The sequence below is a fragment of the Paralichthys olivaceus genome, chromosome 12 (assembly GCF_024713975.1).
Source record: "Paralichthys olivaceus isolate ysfri-2021 chromosome 12, ASM2471397v2, whole genome shotgun sequence".
NCBI classification, from domain to species: Eukaryota; Metazoa; Chordata; class Actinopteri; order Pleuronectiformes; family Paralichthyidae; genus Paralichthys; species Paralichthys olivaceus.
The window spans coordinates 24345622-24364313 of NC_091104.1; the positions used below are offsets into that span (position 1 = coordinate 24345622).

Genomic DNA, 18692 nt, shown 5'->3' on the forward strand with positions numbered 1-18692 from the left:
ATAACCAACATCATATAGAGCTAATAATAAAGCCTTATCTGAGTTTCTCCTTTGTTTATGTTTTCAGACACTTATTGAGGAGATGAGTGTGGAGCAGCACAGGAGCTGACAGCTACAGACATGGTGACTCACCTCCTGCTGGAGTGTCATGGTGTTCTTATGAACTGTAGAGACTAACCTTTCAGACAGTCAGAAGAAATGCTGTGGTCAAGATCCTGAAAACTGTGAGTCTACCACCGTACTTCTCCCAGTACTGCCCAGAAGTGTTTAACATGTTCACAGGCAGTACCAGGAAGATGTTACGGTGTTAGACCATATTAGAGAGCGTGGGGATGACAACACTTTTACCGCAGCATATCAACATTATTATTATTATCAACATGGCTCTTTAGGCCAGGGAACCCATCTTGTCATCCCCAGCTGCTGTTTTTGTCCCTCTGAAGGTTTTGTACAGTACCACGTATTCACACACCTGTCAAATGTATCTAGTATTACAAAAGCAAAGCCGATATGAGTAAGACTTACAGGGTTTGTATTCCACAAGAATGATGTCTTTGTGTCCACACTCCAGACCAGTTGGTGGCGGTAATGCACATAACTGTTCATAGCTAAGAGCCAAAAAGCCAGAAGAAGAAGAAGAATCAGTAAATATAGAGACGTGCCTCAGACCGGTTTGTCCTTTAGATGATCTGTAGCAACAACATTAGACATATTGTTAATTTAATCATCAATGTGTTTGCAAGTCATGTGGACACACTGATTGTTAAGAAATGATACATGATCAACAGAACCAATGAATCCATTGTGTAAATGATTCAGAGCGTTGGGACACTGGACAATAAAACTAATTCAATATGAACCATGAGTATTAAATTGAACCATGATTGAATTCACCACAGTTCCAGTATTAGTGTAAAGTGGCTATTTGAGTGTTGGTGCACATGTTGTTGGAGTCAGGACAGTTTGTCTCTATAGAGAAAGTGTGTGGCTCTTAAAAGAGCCGTTGGTTTGATGTGATGTCTCCAGAGTGGTTTACTTGGAGCTGGTGTACTTGGTCACGGCCTTGGTGCCCTCAGACACGGCGTGTTTAGCCAGCTCACCGGGCAGCAGCAGGCGGACGGCGGTCTGAATCTCCCTGGAGGTGATGGTGGAGCGCTTGTTGTAATGAGCCAGACGAGAGGCCTCACCGGCGATGCGCTCGAAGATGTCGCTCACGAAGGAGTTCATGATGCCCATGGCCTTGGAGGAGATCCCAGTGTCGGGGTGGACCTGCTTCAGCACCTTGTACACGTAGATGGCGTAGCTCTCCTTCCTGCTCTTTCTCCTCTTCTTTCCGCCCTTACCGGGGGCCTTCGTCACCGCTTTCTTGGAGCCCTTCTTGGGCGCGGACTTCGCTGGTTCAGGCATCGTCACGATATTATTCGATCAAATGAATGAAGTCGTCAGTGAACAGGCTGTATTTGAACACAACACATGTAAAGTGGCTGTGCTGTTCCCTCTCTGTGATTGGCTGAATGTTGATCGTCAGTGTAACAGCAGTGGGCGTGTCTCCATGTCCAGAGTCCATTATTCTGCTGCTGACAGAGGTTGAACTGTAGAGATGAACTGGAACATTTGGGGGGTTAAGAAATGCATGATGTCTGAAACTATATATGTTCTTATTATTGATGTTAGTATCACATTAGTATCATTTCAAACTATCTGAACTAAAGCGACCTGATAAACACACTGCTCTAAATATTAAGGGAACACTTGATCGTCACAGTAAAACACCAAGTCAGTTAAACTTCAGGTTTATTAATCTGTTCATTTAGATTGAACTGAATATAATTATTGTCTTCATGATAACAACCAGTCTGATGGAGCTTAAATGTGATGGTTACACAAGTATTCCTGGTCTCCCTCCGTCTCTCTCTTTGTGTCCCCAACACCTTAGTTAAGTTGATTCATGTATTTATGGTAATTTACATAAATGTTTACAATGTTGACTGTTGAGTTATTTACTTGTGTACGTTTCCACATGTAACTATTTAGCTTCTTTAGAACAGTAACAATGTGTTGATGCCAGAACATTGATATCTCAAGTATTGTTACTTCAAACTGGGTTAGAAAGACATGCTATTGTTGTTGGGGAGGACCAACACAGCCCTCTGAGTGCAGAGTGTTCTTATAGAAAAGTACTGCTGGGAAGGAGCCATGAAAAGTCAAGGAGGATTACAGGTGTAAAAAGAACTTATTTTCTATTCAGAAAAACAAACATATTATTTCATGTAGTACAGCAGGATCTGTGGGTTTTAACAAATGAATCAAGTTCCACTCCACCACCCATCGTATGACTGTGGTCCAGTCAGCATCCTCTTTCTGGACAGTCACATAAGAACATGATACTTTACCAATCTGAGATAGTGATATCTACTCAATATCTATATTAGAGTTAAGGTGTAAATGTATATGTGAATGTAGTGTTTTTATACATGTTGGATGGAAACTCACTACAGAGAGAAACTGAAACAAAATAAGTTTAATTCACGTGGTAACATGGTTTATATATGGATAATTACTAAGATCACGTTTCCATTAATGATCAGACCCTGATTGATTGTTGTTCTCTGGAAGAACTAGTGATGAGGGTTGAGCAGAGGATGTGAGCTCTCATTGACTCAGTGTGTGGCTCTTAAAAGAGCCGTTGTGTTGTTGAGCAGTTGAAAGTGAGTTTATCCACCGAAGCCGTACAGAGTGCGGCCCTGTCTCTTCAGAGCATACACCACGTCCATGGCGGTCACGGTCTTCCTCTTGGCGTGCTCGGTGTAGGTGACAGCATCGCGGATGACATTCTCCAGGAAAACCTTCAACACGCCGCGGGTCTCCTCGTAGATCAGACCGGAGATACGCTTCACTCCGCCACGGCGAGCCAGGCGGCGGATGGCGGGCTTGGTGATTCCCTGGATGTTATCACGGAGAACTTTGCGGTGACGCTTTGCGCCTCCTTTACCGAGACCTTTTCCTCCCTTTCCTCGTCCAGACATTTCTCTTCAGTCAGATGAGAGCTAGTCGATAGTGTGACCCCCGGGAATCACAGCTATTCATAGGCTGCATGAGGACGTGTTAGAAGACAGAGATGGACGTATTCCTCCTCTGTGGATCCGCTGATAATAAACTCTTTGGTGCGCTAGCGCCCCCACAGGAGCAGAGGTTGGATGTAGGACTGTAGATATTAAGGTCTGACACTTGACCAGTTTTGTGGAACAGTAGAACTGTAGCACGTCCCCGTCAAGTAAGAATAGAGTCTGTAACAAGCTTGGTTAAAGATAAGAGTTACATTAGGACTGATTAGAGAAGTATAACACAAAGCACATAGAGCCCCGAGGGAAATGGTTCAGAAAGCTGCTGTGCATGTCTCCCCATGTCTGATGAACCATCAGTGTTTCTCACACGACAGTTATGGTCGGTAGATTAGGCTCCAAAGCAGAGGGAAGAGTTTTAATGATTAGAAAAGTAGATGTTATGGTGACCTCGATATCATCTAAACAACCAATATAAATATGTGTAAAACATTGATACTTCAAATATGTTTTTTCTACAAATCTAAAACAGCCTGGGTCCTGGGCGTACACTATGCATCCAGGTCATTGACATTAAATCATGAAACATTTATTTGTACACAGATATCTCACATGCATTAAATGTGAAGCCAAAAAATGAAGTTACCTATTTTTTTTTTCACTTATATACATTAAACATTTAATGGTGTCAAAATGACCCCAAGGACAATAGGAGATTTAAAATGAGAACAAATACATAGCAATCTCAAAATGAATAGGATTGCATGACTATGTTTTTTTTTGTTTTTTTTCTTTGTCCACTGAAACAATGTGTCCAATCCAGTAATTGAAAATCATACTCTGAGAATATGTAGCATTTTTGAAATGTGGTTTGGATTTTATCTCAGAGTGTTTGAACACATCGATGCGGGGCCATTGCCAAGGTTGGAAATAATATACAACAAAAATGATACATTAGTCTATTCCTGTGTCTTCCAGTTAGTCATAGGTTTGAGTTGTTGCTCACTATGATGTAAACACCTTGGTCAAAACTTGACTTTAACCCAGACTGCACACTACACTTGATTTAAATGTTAACATCTGCAGCTCCTGCTAATGGCAGAGTAAAGTACAAGAGTAACATTTATAAGATAATAGTGTCATGAAACAAATACAGTGGAAGGAGTAATGACAAGTTAGAAATACACACAATGTGTAGAAAAGTAGAAGTACTGTAGTCATATACAATAGCTCTGAAGGTACTTTTCATTATGTTTTTATAATCAGGTTTTAAAAGTGTAGTGCTGTGTGTGTGCGGTCACATGTGTGATTATAGACATGTTTCAAAAGAGTCACAAATATTTTAATAAAAACATTGACAAAGTCCTGTATTGTATTAAAGTGCTCCAGTAAACATGACAATGATCCAGCATGCACAACATCAGGACCATGAAACTGGAGCAGCTAAATGGAACTCAACCGTCATCCCGAACAACAGTGCATGTAGCTCTGTCTGCATCTGAATGGTTTGGATTCCTCGATAAACACTTTGCACATTGAAGTTTACTCTTGTTCCCCAGAGGAGCGTAACTCTGGATCAATTCAATAAGAAGCTCCATGTGTTTTTCTGAGCATTCTACCTCTTCTCAGGGTCTTCTTCAGTGAGCTAAAACAGCTTTGGTTCTATCATGTGAGCGGAGGTTGTAATGTTGGTCATGATTTGACCATTGGACCAGTTCCTTTAACTCATGAAAACCCTGAGATGCAATTGAAAGCATCAAACATGATTGTCCCTGAGGGGATGGACTTATAAAGCTTGGATATAATGTTTGGTCTTGACCACACAGCAAGCAGATTTATTGTTATCTTTTCAACTTTGTCTTTGCTTTCCTACCTTTGTGTCATGAGTTTAAAACTGAGATGAATAAAACACTGTTGTTGTTGTTTTGCTATGAGCTTGGATGGGGTGAGAGGAGGGATGAGGGATATTGATCTTGTTTTATTGTAGATATCATGGAAAACACTTTGCTTTATATTGTTTGTTTATAAAGTACTAGATAAATGAAGTATGTTTAAATGGATAAAAATCCATGTTTACAGGCTAATTTACCCACAGCAATCTACACAAACTCAGACTGCACACGTGTGTATATTCTGGATACACAGAGTGTTTGTTGAGACTGAGGTCTTCATTTGTAATATGAATATGTTACTGGCTATAAAAGTCTGAGACTATTTGATCTATAGATCAATAGCTATCCAACTGACAGCTTGACAGAAACACACAAAGGGAATAATTTAATATATGAGACAAATAGTTATTGATAAGCCTTTGTCATTGTTTAATGAATATTTTTCATAAATAATGATGAACATACTATACAAACACTATCTTTAAAATTAAGAACAAAAGTTTTTTTTACAAAATCGCACAATAGGAATAACAACAAATTCCAGTATATCATACACATTTTCTAATAAATGATGGAACCTGTTGAGTTTTTGTATTAAATGAAAGAGAAATGTGGCTCAATATGAATGTGATCATAGTTTGAAGTTAATATTTAGTAAACTTCACAGATCCAACCCATGGACATGAAATGTAGCTCTAATGATATAATGACTCTCCAGCATCCTCAGCATGAAACGTTCACGGCTCTGATAGAAAGTCTGGCTCCACTTCACCATGAGCCTCGGCCATCAGCGGTGTGTTTGCTGCCTGCACAATAACCTGACTTTCTTCCAAAGGATCATCAGCAGCTGCTTGTTTTGACTCGGTCTCTCTGAACCAACATGTGGAGCAGCTGGGAGACGGATGTTGGTGGAGCTGTGGTGCTTTTCAAGTCATTTTAGGAGAGAAACGAGTGGGAAAAGCCGCCGAGCAGCGCTGCTCACCGCGGTGAACGGGTGAGGTTTGGAGGCTCCACCGACAAAATGCAGAGAGCATCAGAGCTCTTCATGACTTCAATATGAAGACACACAAGTCCGCTACCTGCTTCCTCACTGTCAGCCTCCAGCACCGCTCACCCACTGATGTTTCACTCGTTTATCAGTGAAGAGAAAACACAAGTGTCTCGGCGTTCACACTGCACACAGGAGCCACGGCTGGATTGAGTCTCCACGGTTCTCATGGTGTGTTCAAGTACCGCCTCCCGATCGGGACTCTTCATTAGTCCGGTCACTCACTCCGATAGTTCCTCGTTGATCTAAACTCAGAGACAAAGATGGCAGAAGTCGCTCCAGCTCCAGCCGCCGCCCCGGCCAAAGCGGCCAAGAAGAAGGTTGTGAAACCGAAGAAGGTCGGCCCCAGCGTCAGGGAGATCATCATCGAAGCCGTGTCCGCGTCCAAGGAGCGGAACGGCGTGTCAGCGGCCGCCCTCAAGAAGGCTCTGGCTGCCGGAGGCTACGATGTGGAGAAGAACAAGTCCCGCGTCAACACCGCCATCAAGGGCCTGGTGATCAAGGGGACCCTGGTCCAGACCAAGGGAACCGGGGCCTCCGGCTCATTCAAGATCAACAAGAAGGTGGAGCCCAAGGTGAAGAAGCCGGTCAAGAAGGCCGCTCTCAAAGTGAAGAAGCCCGCCGCCAAGAAACCCCTAGCGGCTAAAAAGGCCAAAGCAGCGGCAGCCAAGAAGCCAGCAGCCGCTAAAAAGTCCCCGAAGAAGGCGACGAAACCCGCAGCGGCCAAGAAAGCAGCCAAGAGCCCCAAGAAGGTGGCCAAGAGCCCTAAGAAGGTGGCAGTCAAGAGCCCCAAGAAGGTGGCGAAAAAGGCTCCTGCAGCCAAGAAAGCCCCCGCGAAGAAGGCTGCCAAACCCAAAGTGAAGAAGACAGCAGCCAAGAAGAAGTGAGCTGTCCTCACTGTGAAACATGTTCATCCTGCTAAAAGGCTCTTTTAAGAGCCACACACGTCGATCCACAAAGAGCTGCTTCCTCATCATACATCACCACTGTCACTCACTGGCAACACATATGTAGAGACTGACTTCTTAACTAAAGAGAGTCGAGTTAGATAGAAACATGTTCAATATTTATTTGTTACAAAGTCAAGTTATTTAATGTCAAATACATTTAACATATCTTTAGACACTGAAGGAGAAGCAGACTACTACTGACACACACACTGTGCAACATGTACATCGATTTCAGCTTTACATCATATATTTATACTTTAGATTTTCCTCTTAAGAAGTATTCAATTGTCATATTTGGTTGTGTAGAAACATATTTATTGTCTTACTGTATATTTATCTTAGTAAACGCATAAGAATGAGTCAATTATTGACTTTGAGCTACTTAGAATTGTCGATGTCCACTTTGCATGAGAATATGTAGTAACATCCGGATTCCAAGAGATGGCGCTGCACTACAATATGTGAACCAGAACACCGTCCACTACCATGATGAAGTCTCCTACATTTCCTTTCAGAAGCTTTGTTTTCCAGTAGGTCAGAATATAATTTTAAACTACTAAATTAGACACATTGTTTCAGGACCATGGACAGAGCAGTTAGTTGTGTTTAGGTGCTGTACTTCAACAGTTTGTTTCTCTGAATGGATGTTGTGGAGCAGAGCGCAGCCGCTTTACACTTCAAGTCTCTGTGGAAACAAGCTACACATTTAAATACACACGTAGGGGAGAACAGAGAAAGATGAATCAGTCAGTCACGCAAAGTGAATTCATCATGTTCATAACCTCAAAATAACCGTTGATCTGAGTTACTGTGTGAACCAGTTTTGTGAAAATGGTGCATGTGGGATAAATTGAGTCATTGCTCACTGAATTCTAACACATATACAAACTGTAAAAGTTTATGTATGTGTTAAAATGTGTATTTAATGGATACCTTGTTGGCAAATGTCATGTTTGAGTCACACAAAACATGTTAACTACACAAAAGTACATGTATACATACATTCTTTCTGTATCTAACACAAAAAGGTCAGAATTTAACCCTTACTAAAATGTTTGAGTAACATGTTGAACAAAAGTAAACAACCATATGGTTTTACTTAAAACGTTTATGCCTTTGTTAAATTGCTGGAATATATGTTGTATCAGTCATTAATGTGGCACCATTTACCCATAGAGTGTAAATCTGAAACAATACTAATCACGTGCTTTATCAGCTATGGGTACCCAACAACCTGAGGTATGACTTCTGTTCCTTGTTTGTTCAGTACTTGTGTATTTTCCAAGTTAGATTAGGACATGTGGAGACTTGCTCTTTACCAGAGGTGAGTATGTGGCTCTTAAAAGAGCCTTTGTGTTGGTGATTTCCAGCAGCTTCGCTTTACTTGGACTTGGCGGCCTTCTCGGTCTTCTTGGGCAACAGAACAGCCTGGATGTTGGGCAGCACGCCGCCCTGAGCGATGGTCACTCCGCCCAGGAGTTTGTTGAGCTCCTCGTCGTTGCGGACGGCCAGCTGCAGGTGGCGGGGGATGATACGGGTCTTCTTGTTGTCGCGGGCGGCGTTTCCAGCCAGCTCCAGGATCTCAGCGGTCAGGTACTCCAGCACAGCCGCCAGGTAGACGGGGGCGCCGGCACCGACGCGCTGAGCATAGTTGCCTTTACGCAGCAGCCTGTGAACACGACCGACGGGGAACTGGAGCCCAGCGCGGGACGAGCGGGTCTTTGCCTTCGCTCTGGCCTTTCCGCCTGTTTTGCCTCTTCCGGACATTTTCAAATCGTTTCCTGAAACACGTCAAGAGAAACTGCGGCAACCAGCTCGAACCCTCGTTTATATATCAGCGGATCGCGCGGGACGGATCATGCCAGACCAACCAGAGAAGAAGACTCCAGCGGAGCGGGGGGGGTCGTTCTCCACTTTTTTCTCCAATAAGCAGCGGGGACTCGGGCGGTGGGTCGCTCCTTTCGGCGGCGTTGAGCTTCAAGAGGAGCCTCTCACCAATCAGGACCAGGGGATCTGAAATCACGTCACCATTTCACGACTGGCTCCGTCGTTTAAAATCAGAGTGTCGCTGCTCTACTTCACTTTTTCTCCCGAACAGAGAGAGAACACATACAATGGCAAGAACCAAGCAGACCGCTCGTAAATCCACCGGAGGCAAAGCCCCCAGGAAGCAGCTGGCCACCAAGGCTGCGCGTAAAAGCGCCCCGGCCACCGGCGGCGTGAAGAAGCCTCACCGTTACAGGCCCGGTACCGTGGCTCTGAGAGAGATCCGTCGCTACCAGAAATCTACGGAGCTGCTGATCCGCAAGCTGCCCTTCCAGCGCCTGGTCAGAGAAATCGCTCAGGATTTCAAGACCGACCTGCGCTTCCAGAGCTCCGCTGTCATGGCTCTGCAGGAGGCCAGCGAGGCTTACCTGGTCGGCCTGTTCGAGGACACCAACCTGTGCGCCATCCACGCCAAGAGGGTTACCATCATGCCCAAGGACATCCAGCTGGCCCGCCGCATCCGCGGAGAGAGAGCTTAAACTGCTGCTACTGCTCCACTCACGATAACAACGGCTCTTTTAAGAGCCACTTCACTGCACTCAAGACAAAGCTCCTCCGCTGCTCTCACTAGTTACTGACTGATCATAGCTCTAGAAGCTTTCATCACCAAATAATCAACCAATATCAGTGATGTTGCTAATGATGGTCATAGTTCAGCATTTAATTCGTTAATAGACAAATAATGTGAATAAACCATTCACTTTCAATCACACTCTAGATCTGTCAGACCATTTTTTTAAATTTACAATAACAGACCACACTGATTCTGGACAGACATTATATTATTGTCTGTGTTGATCAGATTAGAGATGGGATTTATGGATCTTTGGAGGGAGCTGAATATTTGGGATCTGGTCATTTCAAAGATCCATTTAAAAGACTGGCTCATTTGGCTCATTTTTATATTAATTCACTTTTAAGAAGCCAGCCTGGGTTAATTCATTTTATCCTGGAAATAATCACAGGGAGGAATGATGGGCTGAGATTTGGATCAGACCAATTTTGAACTCAGATTTCCCACCAATATTTCAGTTTGAATTATTCTGAAATATTGATTATGGCTTCATTTGACACGTGTGGACAAGATTTTAAAGTCTGATATGGATTAATTGTAAATATTCCACTGCTATATCCCTCTGAGTTGACAGTAATGTCACTATTTACCCTTTGTATAAAGTGTGTATGTGTGTAAAACTACTTTGACTTGTGTAATTCATGCAACACCTACGTCTGCCTGATGTGGAGGCAGAAGTACAGACACTCTCCACTTCATCGTCAGAGTCATGCTCTCTCCTCACTGAGATTTTAACAGTGTGGTGTTGAGTTTTAAAATGCCTGTGCAAATTATTTGTGGATCCAGATTTCAATGAAATTAACTTCTGGCAAATATAGCACTTAGCCTTTCTGTCTGCCTCAAGCGAAAAGTGCATCTGAATGCTGCTCCTTTTCCCTGGGCTCATTTTGCAGAACGACGACGGACGGTCCTCCCCCTCTTTCAGGCTGCTGTTCACTGCACTGCCGACTCAGAAGCACTCGCTTTTTTTTTTTTTTTCTGTGTTTTTCACTGAGGCCCTCACATGAAGGGAGCATGCACAACGTGAACTTGTTGCTTAGGTGCTCCTCCCCATGCTCTCTCCGTCTCACTCACTGGAGGAGCTTGTGTGAGCAACTGTGAACCATAGGTGTGAACTCAGGGAGAGAGAAAAAGAAGAACGGCTCCCAACCAAACGCGACTCAGTTCCCATCGTTCATGTTAATGAGCCAGACAAAATATTTGGTTCGTTCGTGAACGACCCAACTCTAGATCAGATAACACTGTAAACATCTTTCAACAATCAACTCCTGACATTTCATCCACAGCCATGTGACAGTACAATAGAGGAACGTTATCAAAAGTTCACTCACACTGTTGATTCAATGATCAATGTAATGAAGGGTGGGGGCAGATCTGGCAGATCTCAAAGCAGTAAAAGAGTAAAACAGCGAGTTATTATATATGGTTCACATAAGGAACAGAGGTCAGAAGGTGACTTGACACAGATAACAGATCTGCACCTGAAAGCATGAAATATGTAACAAAATAATCCAATAAATATATACATTGCAATCCATGTTTTTGAGATTACTGGTCTTTATAATGAGATTATTAAGGCAAGTGAGCTGCCATTTCAGTTACTGAGGTTACGACAGCAAGACAAACTGTGCAAGACGCCCTTGATCTGATCTTCCAAGATGAGGAAGCAGATAGTGATTTGAAGGAGGATGTGTCAGAGCAGGAGGACAACATGGAGGAAAACTACGATTACAGCCGTTCTGATGACGACATTTATATCTTCTGACATATGACATTAAAAATGAAACAATATTTCCTACTAGTCCTCTTCTGTCCGACCATTATTAATGTACAACTATTGACAACACTGAGAAGCTACAATTTAATGAGCTTCTTTACAAATACAATTATAACCACCAGGGAAAACATCCACCACCTCCTCCCCATGAATAACACACATCACTGATTCTTGAGACATGGGACAAAACACGTCCAACATTGCAACCTGCTAATGGGCTTAAAAATATTTTCAATTGTAGATGGGACTGATAATATAATTTAATCTGCACAGTTATCACTTTCAATTGAATCATTATATCAAATCTATGACACTCACTCTCTTCCCACTGCATCTAAAACAGCAGGTCCACAGAGAAGGGTTCAATCATTAATTTGCAATACAATGGTTACAAATACATTTATGCTACACCTTGTTGTTTATGTTAGTGCCTGTTTGTGTAGTCAAATGTTAACTTCCTCATTTAAAGGTTCATTGTGTAACAAGCTGGTAACATCATATCAAACTTGGTGTTCCTCACTCCCCCCTCCCTTCGAGAGCTACGGTGGCCCTCATGCGTCAAAATGCTGGATGACCTCACTGAGCTGACTTCTCTGCAGTGTCTATAGATCGATACATATTGATGAATGTAACCTGTTTATTTTGAATGCAAACTGTAGTTAATAGTTTACATGAAGACAATGTGTTAAAATGCTGTGGTAGTGCTTTATTACTGACATTAGGTAGCTGAATTAGCTGAATGCTAATGCAGGCTAACAATATTGATGCTGGCTAATGTTAGCACACAGGCTCGTATAACAGGGAGATGGCGTTAGCAGGAGACACTTGTCTTCTCTGTTTACGTGCTGACACACTTGAGTTCTGTACTGAGGTGAGCAAGAGAAGAGGAGGAGATCCTGGAGCTGCAGCAGTGAGGAGGAGGAGAGACTGGACCACTGGGAGCAGATTGAAGCTACAGGTTTGTGTTTTCATTATATGACTACATGGTCTGCTTGATATCAACAAGAACAATACAACACAAGTGTTTTCATACCACAGCTCTGTGTGCACATCTTACTGAATAATGTTACTGTAACATTAGCTGTGCAGTGCACGTCAGCCACTGACTGTAAAACCTCAGAGACACCACTGAACAATTATTATATAAATACTGTAAGTTACAGGAATATGTTGTTATTGTTTTGCATATGTGGGATACAAGAAACATTGCAGCCTATAACCCCTAATAACTGACCTTATCATATAACCAACATAATATAGAGCTAATAATAAAGCCTTATCTGAGTTTCTCCTTTGTTTATGTTTTCAGACACTTATTGAGGAGATGAGTGTGGAGCAGCACAGGAGCTGACAGCTACAGACATGGTGACTCACCTCCTGCTGGAGTGTCATGGTGTTCTTATGAACTGTAGAGACTAACCTTTCAGACAGTCAGAAGAAATGCTGTGGTCAAGATCCTGAAAACTGTGAGTCTACCACCGTACTTCTCCCAGTACTGCCCAGAAGTGTTTAACATGTTCACAGGCAGTACCAGGAAGATGTTACGGTGTTAGACCATATTAGAGAGCGTGGGGATGACAACACTTTTACCGCAGCATATCAACATTTTATTTATTATCAACATGGCTCTTTAGGCCAGGGAACCCATCTTGTCATCCCCAGCTGCTGTATTTGTCCCTCTGAAGGTTTTGAACAGTACCACGTATTCACACACCTGTCAAATGTATCTAGTATTACAAAAGCAAAGCTGATATGAGTAAGACTTACAGGGTTTGTATTCCACAAGAATGATGTCAAAACACAAAGAGTGCATCCTTTTTGCATATTTATAAAAAATGCATTTTTTGAATTTAATCAAATATTTGTAGTCTTCTTTAGCTGAAATCATTCAATATCTGATATACATTTAAAGAACTTTAAACATTGACTGTGCATGTGAGTGATCAATTGCAGATGCAAGCTGTGAAAAACAATAATTAATATTACAATGCTAAAATGGCAGCAAGAAAGCAGATGAAATAACAGAATGGAAGAAATAAACTTGTTGTTAATACAACATTAGATAATGAACAACTGTTCAATGCATTGACTTGCCTGTGTTCCAGTGCAAACTCAGTTGCTGAATACAGTTGGATCTGAAACAGGTTTGTCATTGAACTTGATGTATCAGGGTGAGAAAGCTGTAAAAGAACAGTAAGAAAATAAGTGATACATGACACAGTGGTCTTCTCCTGTAATAAATGATTTTACATCCTGAGATGGTGGGAAGTTCACTAAACCAAATAAATAGATCTAGGATAAGTCAACAAGTACTACAGTGATCTTAGTCTGGAGTAATTCACAATATGAATCTGTAACAATGTAAATGTTACTATAACAGCATCAGTTTGAATATACAAAAAATAATAATCTATTGAACAACAGATTGACTTTGTATTGATGTTGTAAATTACCTGTTCAACAGATAACCTGAGACTTCAGTGTCAGAAAGTCTTTGTCTCTCATTAGTTTTCCATCCTGGAGACAACATGGTGTTTGTCCCCGGTTCTGTCTCAGGTCCCGTTTCACATCTCACATTAACTTTCACTTCTCAGTTGAAGTCTGTGCCGTTCCTTTGGTTTGTCAGAGGTCAATGTATAAGTATTTTCCTCCATTCAACATATTTTCTGTTGGCAAACTTTCTGCCGACCTTTCATAACAACCCCCAGGTCCCACTTCTTCTCCTACTGTTTTTACAGGGGCGGTCCTTCAGTAAACAAACACAAACTCAGTCTTTGTGTCCACACTCCAGACCAGTTGGTGGCGGTAATGCACGAAACTGTGCATAGCTAAGAGCCAAAAAGCCAGAAGAAGAATCAGTAAATATAGAGACGTGCCTCAGACCGGTTTGTCCTTTAGATGATCTGTAGCAACAACATTTGACATATTGTTAATTTAATCATCAATGTGTTTGCAAGTCATGTGGACACACTGATTGTTAAGAAATGATACATGATCAACAGAACCAATGAATCCATTGTGTGAATGATTCAGAGCGTTGGGACACTGGACAATAAGACTAATTCAATATGAACCATAAGTATTAAATTACACCATGATTGAATTCACCACAGTTCCAGTATTAGTGTAAAGTGGCTATTTGAGTGTTGGTGCACATGTTGTTCGAGTCAGGACAGTTTGTCTCCATAGAGAAAGTGTGTGGCTCTTAAAAGAGCCGTTGGTTTGATGTCATGTGTCCAGAGTGGTTTACTTGGAGCTGGTGTACTTGGTCACGGCCTTGGTGCCCTCAGACACGGCGTGTTTAGCCAGCTCACCGGGCAGCAGCAGGCGGACGGCGGTCTGAATCTCCCTGGAGGTGATGGTGGAGCGCTTGTTGTAATGAGCCAGACGAGAGGCCTCACCGGCGATGCGCTCGAAGATGTCGCTCACGAAGGAGTTCATGATGCCCATGGCCTTGGAGGAGATCCCAGTGTCGGGGTGGACCTGCTTCAGCACCTTGTACACGTAGATGGCGTAGCTCTCCTTCCTGCTCTTTCTCCTCTTCTTTCCGCCCTTACCGGGGGCCTTCGTCACCGCTTTCTTGGAGCCCTTCTTGGGCGCGGACTTCGCTGGTTCAGGCATCGTCACGATATTAGTCGATCAAATGAATGAAGTCGTCAGTGAACAGGCTGTATTTGAACACAACACATGTAAAGCTGCTGTGCTGTTCCCTCTCTGTGATTGGCTGAATGTTGATCGTCAGTGTAACAGCAGTGGGCGTGTCTCCATGTCCAGAGTCCATTATTCTGCTGCTGACAGAGGTTGAACTGTAGAGATGAACTGGAACATTTGGGGGGTTAAGAAATGCATGATGTCTGAAACTATATATGTTCTTATTATTGATGTTAGTATCACATTAGTATCATTTCAAACTATCTGAACTAAAGCGACCTGATAAACACACTGCTCTAAATATTAAGGGAACACTTGATCGTCACAGTAAAACACCAAGTCAGTTAAACTTCAGGTTTATTAATCTGTTCATTTAGATTGAACTGAATATAATTATTGTCTTCATGATAACAACCAGTCTGACGGAGCTTAAATGTGATGGTTACACAAGTATTCCTGGTCTCCCTCCCGTCTCTCTCTTTGTGTCCCCAACACCTTAGTTAAGTTGATTCATGTGTTTTTGGTAATTTACATAAATGTTTACAATGTTGACTGTTGAGTTATTTACATGTGTGTGTTTCTACATGAAACTATTTAGCTTCATTAGTAAGTGTTGAACCTGCATCTGCACTTCTTTCACCTCAGTCTGTGGCCTTTCTGGCTTCCTCTTGGTTAGTTCAGTCACAGGAGTGAGAAGCAGGAAGTATGTGTGGTTGATGATGATCAGTGAGGAGATCAGTAAAGTACAGCTTCACAAGTCTGTCTCCAGTTTCATCACATCAAGAGATTCAACTCTCCACATTGAACACTCACGTTGCACTAAGATCATGATTCTATCAACCTCTGCTACATGCTGTGACTGGGACTTTCATTCATTCATTCATTCATTTCATTCATCTGTTTACAGCCTAATTTAACTGCACACAGTCCTTTATCCCCATTTATGTCAATCTTCTATGGTCACTTCATATTTTGAATGTAGTTTAAGGTTGCATAAAACATTTTTATTTCTATAGTTACCTTCTAGTTTTTATATAGATGATTAGCATTAACAGTTTAATATTTATTTTCTATGCATATTTTCTGCAAATATTTAATATCCCTACACATTTTGAATTCCTCTGTATATATTTAAATCCTATGCAAATGTTTTAATTTCTCTGTCAAAGTTTGATTGTGCTTCAATTGTTTAATTTAGTTTCTTTAATTCCTCTGTACACATTTAAATGTACATTAATCTCAGGCATTTTGTGTATGATTACTGTGTTATGAGTTAGCCCTAATGCATAAGTCGAGTCTAATGTATGTTCAATGTATGTTACTGCCACCGGAAGCTTGAATCTCCTTAGGGATCAATAAAGAATCTATCTATCTACTGAGCCTGATTGTTGTTGTTCTCTGGAAGAACTAGTGATGAGTGTTGAGCAGAGGATGTGAGCTCTCATTGACTCAGTGTGTGGCTCTTAAAAGAGCCGTTGTGTTGTTGAGCTGTTGAAAGTGAGTTTATCCACCGAAGCCGTACAGAGTGCGGCCCTGTCTCTTCAGAGCATACACCACGTCCATGGCGGTCACGGTCTTCCTCTTGGCGTGCTCGGTGTAGGTGACAGCATCGCGGATGACATTCTCCAGGAAAACCTTCAACACGCCGCGGGTCTCCTCGTAGATCAGACCGGAGATACGCTTCACTCCGCCACGGCGAGCCAGGCGGCGGATGGCGGGCTTGGTGATTCCCTGGATGTTATCACGGAGAACTTTGCGGTGACGCTTTGCGCCTCCTTTACCGAGACCTTTTCCTCCCTTTCCTCGTCCAGACATTTCTCTTCAGTCAGATGAGATCTAGTCAATAGTGTGATCCGCGGGAATCACAGCTATTCATAGCCTGAATGAGGACGTGCTAGAAGACAGAGGAGTACTAGTTCCGCCTCCATCTTCGCTGATAATAAACTATTTGGTGCGCTAGCGCCCCCACAGGACTTTGGATGTAGGACGGTAGATAATGAGGTTTCATTTAACCTTTGTGTCGTGTTCGGGTCAAATCTGACCGATTTCCATTTCGATCAATCATAAATATTGTGTTTTACATTTTATTGTCTCAAGGGCTTATGATATCCTCCACACTAGGCATTTGAACATTTACAATTGCTGATCACTACTTTCATTGAATTTTGAGTTGTTTAGTCAACTTTGTAACACCTGTGGTGTTCCCGGTCAAAAATGACCACCATAGGAAATGAATGGGTGACCCTAGATTGTGTTCATTCATCAGATAGTACACAACCACAAATCCACCACCACCACCACAAGCACACACAAACACACCTACACACACACACACACACACACACACACACACACACACATACACACAGTAACAATACAACATGCAACTCCCCCAGAGCCTCAGATCAACACATTCAAGAGCAGCCACATCTGCCCCTGGTCACAAGCAAAAACCAGCTCACAGAACAATCACAACCAGTCTGTGTCGAATGCAACAAGCATTATACTGCTACAGAATGATTACAGAGAGAACTAATAAAACAGAATATGTGAATAACTAGAAATCAAATTGTTTACCCCCCCCCCCCATAATGTATGAAGTGCAATGCTCCCATGTAATGTGCAAAGTTTACTCACTCATCTCATCCTTTGAGTCATTTTAATCACAGCAATTTAAAACCTCCAGGAAACTTTTATAATACAATGTTTATACAAGTGTATGTTTCAAGTATGTCATGTTTGTTGCTGACTACTAAAATAGCCCTTTATGTAAATCTCTGTCCAGGATCAGAGTTGCTAATAATTGTAAATTAAAAATGGTCAGACAGAAAAAGATTTGGGGGAAATATTATTAGATATTTAATGTCTATGTCATATGTCAGAACAAGAGCAAGAGTGTGATTGAAACAGTGAGTTGGTTTAATTGCATTTACAGTGAAATTGAATCTATTGATTAATTAAAAGATGAAGACTGTTATTGAGATCAACATGAACATTGAAATCATTTATTATTAGGACTTTATCTGTCCTAAGAACCAGCACAGATACAAATTCTTACAAATTATATTACTAACTTCATTATTCACAATCAGCAACACGGTGTGAAGCTGATTAATCTGCAGAACGTTTTTGTTCAAGTCAACATGAATCAGAATAACAGAGGAAGGTTTCCAGCATCTTGTTGAATCAATGGCACAAAGAACTGTGACTGTTTTGACGGCAAAGGGAGGCACTACCCAGTAGAGACTGGATTCTTCACTTGTTACCCTGTGTTTATTATTGATGATTACTGTTGTCTGCAGACTTTGGAGAGACACAACTGCTCCAGTTAACTTTTACTGTCACCAAGTGTTTTCTTATTTCTGCTTGATACTTATATTTTATTTTCTTGTTTTGTTTGTGATTAAAACAAAACAGATAAGAGATATAAACTTGAAGGTGACACATTTTCCTACATTGATGTGATACACAAGTAAAGTCCAGTGATCTGAACACTGCTGGAAGTTTGTATCAAGCAAGAAAATATGTGAGGCTTTGTGTGATGACTCTGCCAATGACCATGGATTTATTGGTTCAGTTGATCATTGATCATTTGTTAACAATAAGCTTATTCAGATGATTGATGATTAAATGAGCAACTAAACATTATTGATCATTTCTTAACAAACTGATACAATTGCACAATTTGACCA

At 41.8% G+C, this 18692-nt stretch overlaps 5 protein-coding genes across 5 annotated transcripts; 2 read left to right on the forward strand and 3 right to left on the reverse strand.

Moving 5' to 3' along the window:
* Nucleotides 1–1032: 1032 nt before the first annotated feature.
* LOC138412350 (histone H2B) lies at nt 1033–1429 on the reverse strand. The gene has a single exon (XM_069536065.1). It carries the CDS (start codon nt 1405–1407, stop codon nt 1033–1035), a length of 375 nt encoding a protein of 124 aa, XP_069392166.1. The 5' UTR covers nt 1408–1429.
* A 4046-nt stretch (nt 1430–5475) lies between these two features.
* Nucleotides 5476–7987, forward strand: LOC138412373 (histone H1-like). The gene has a single exon (XM_069536101.1). The coding sequence runs from the start codon at nt 6266–6268 to the stop codon at nt 6887–6889; it is 624 nt and encodes a 207-aa protein (XP_069392202.1). The 5' UTR covers nt 5476–6265; the 3' UTR covers nt 6890–7987.
* A 104-nt stretch (nt 7988–8091) lies between these two features.
* On the reverse strand, nt 8092–8776 carry LOC138412376 (histone H2A). The gene has a single exon (XM_069536104.1). The coding sequence runs from the start codon at nt 8717–8719 to the stop codon at nt 8333–8335; it is 387 nt and encodes a 128-aa protein (XP_069392205.1). The 5' UTR covers nt 8720–8776; the 3' UTR covers nt 8092–8332.
* A 135-nt stretch (nt 8777–8911) lies between these two features.
* Nucleotides 8912–10127, forward strand: LOC138412375 (histone H3). The gene has a single exon (XM_069536103.1). The coding sequence runs from the start codon at nt 9067–9069 to the stop codon at nt 9475–9477; it is 411 nt and encodes a 136-aa protein (XP_069392204.1). The 5' UTR covers nt 8912–9066; the 3' UTR covers nt 9478–10127.
* A 3161-nt stretch (nt 10128–13288) lies between these two features.
* On the reverse strand, nt 13289–14970 carry LOC138412283 (histone H2B). The gene has a single exon (XM_069535819.1). The coding sequence runs from the start codon at nt 14968–14970 to the stop codon at nt 14596–14598; it is 375 nt and encodes a 124-aa protein (XP_069391920.1). The 3' UTR covers nt 13289–14595.
* Nucleotides 14971–18692: the final 3722 nt, after the last annotated feature.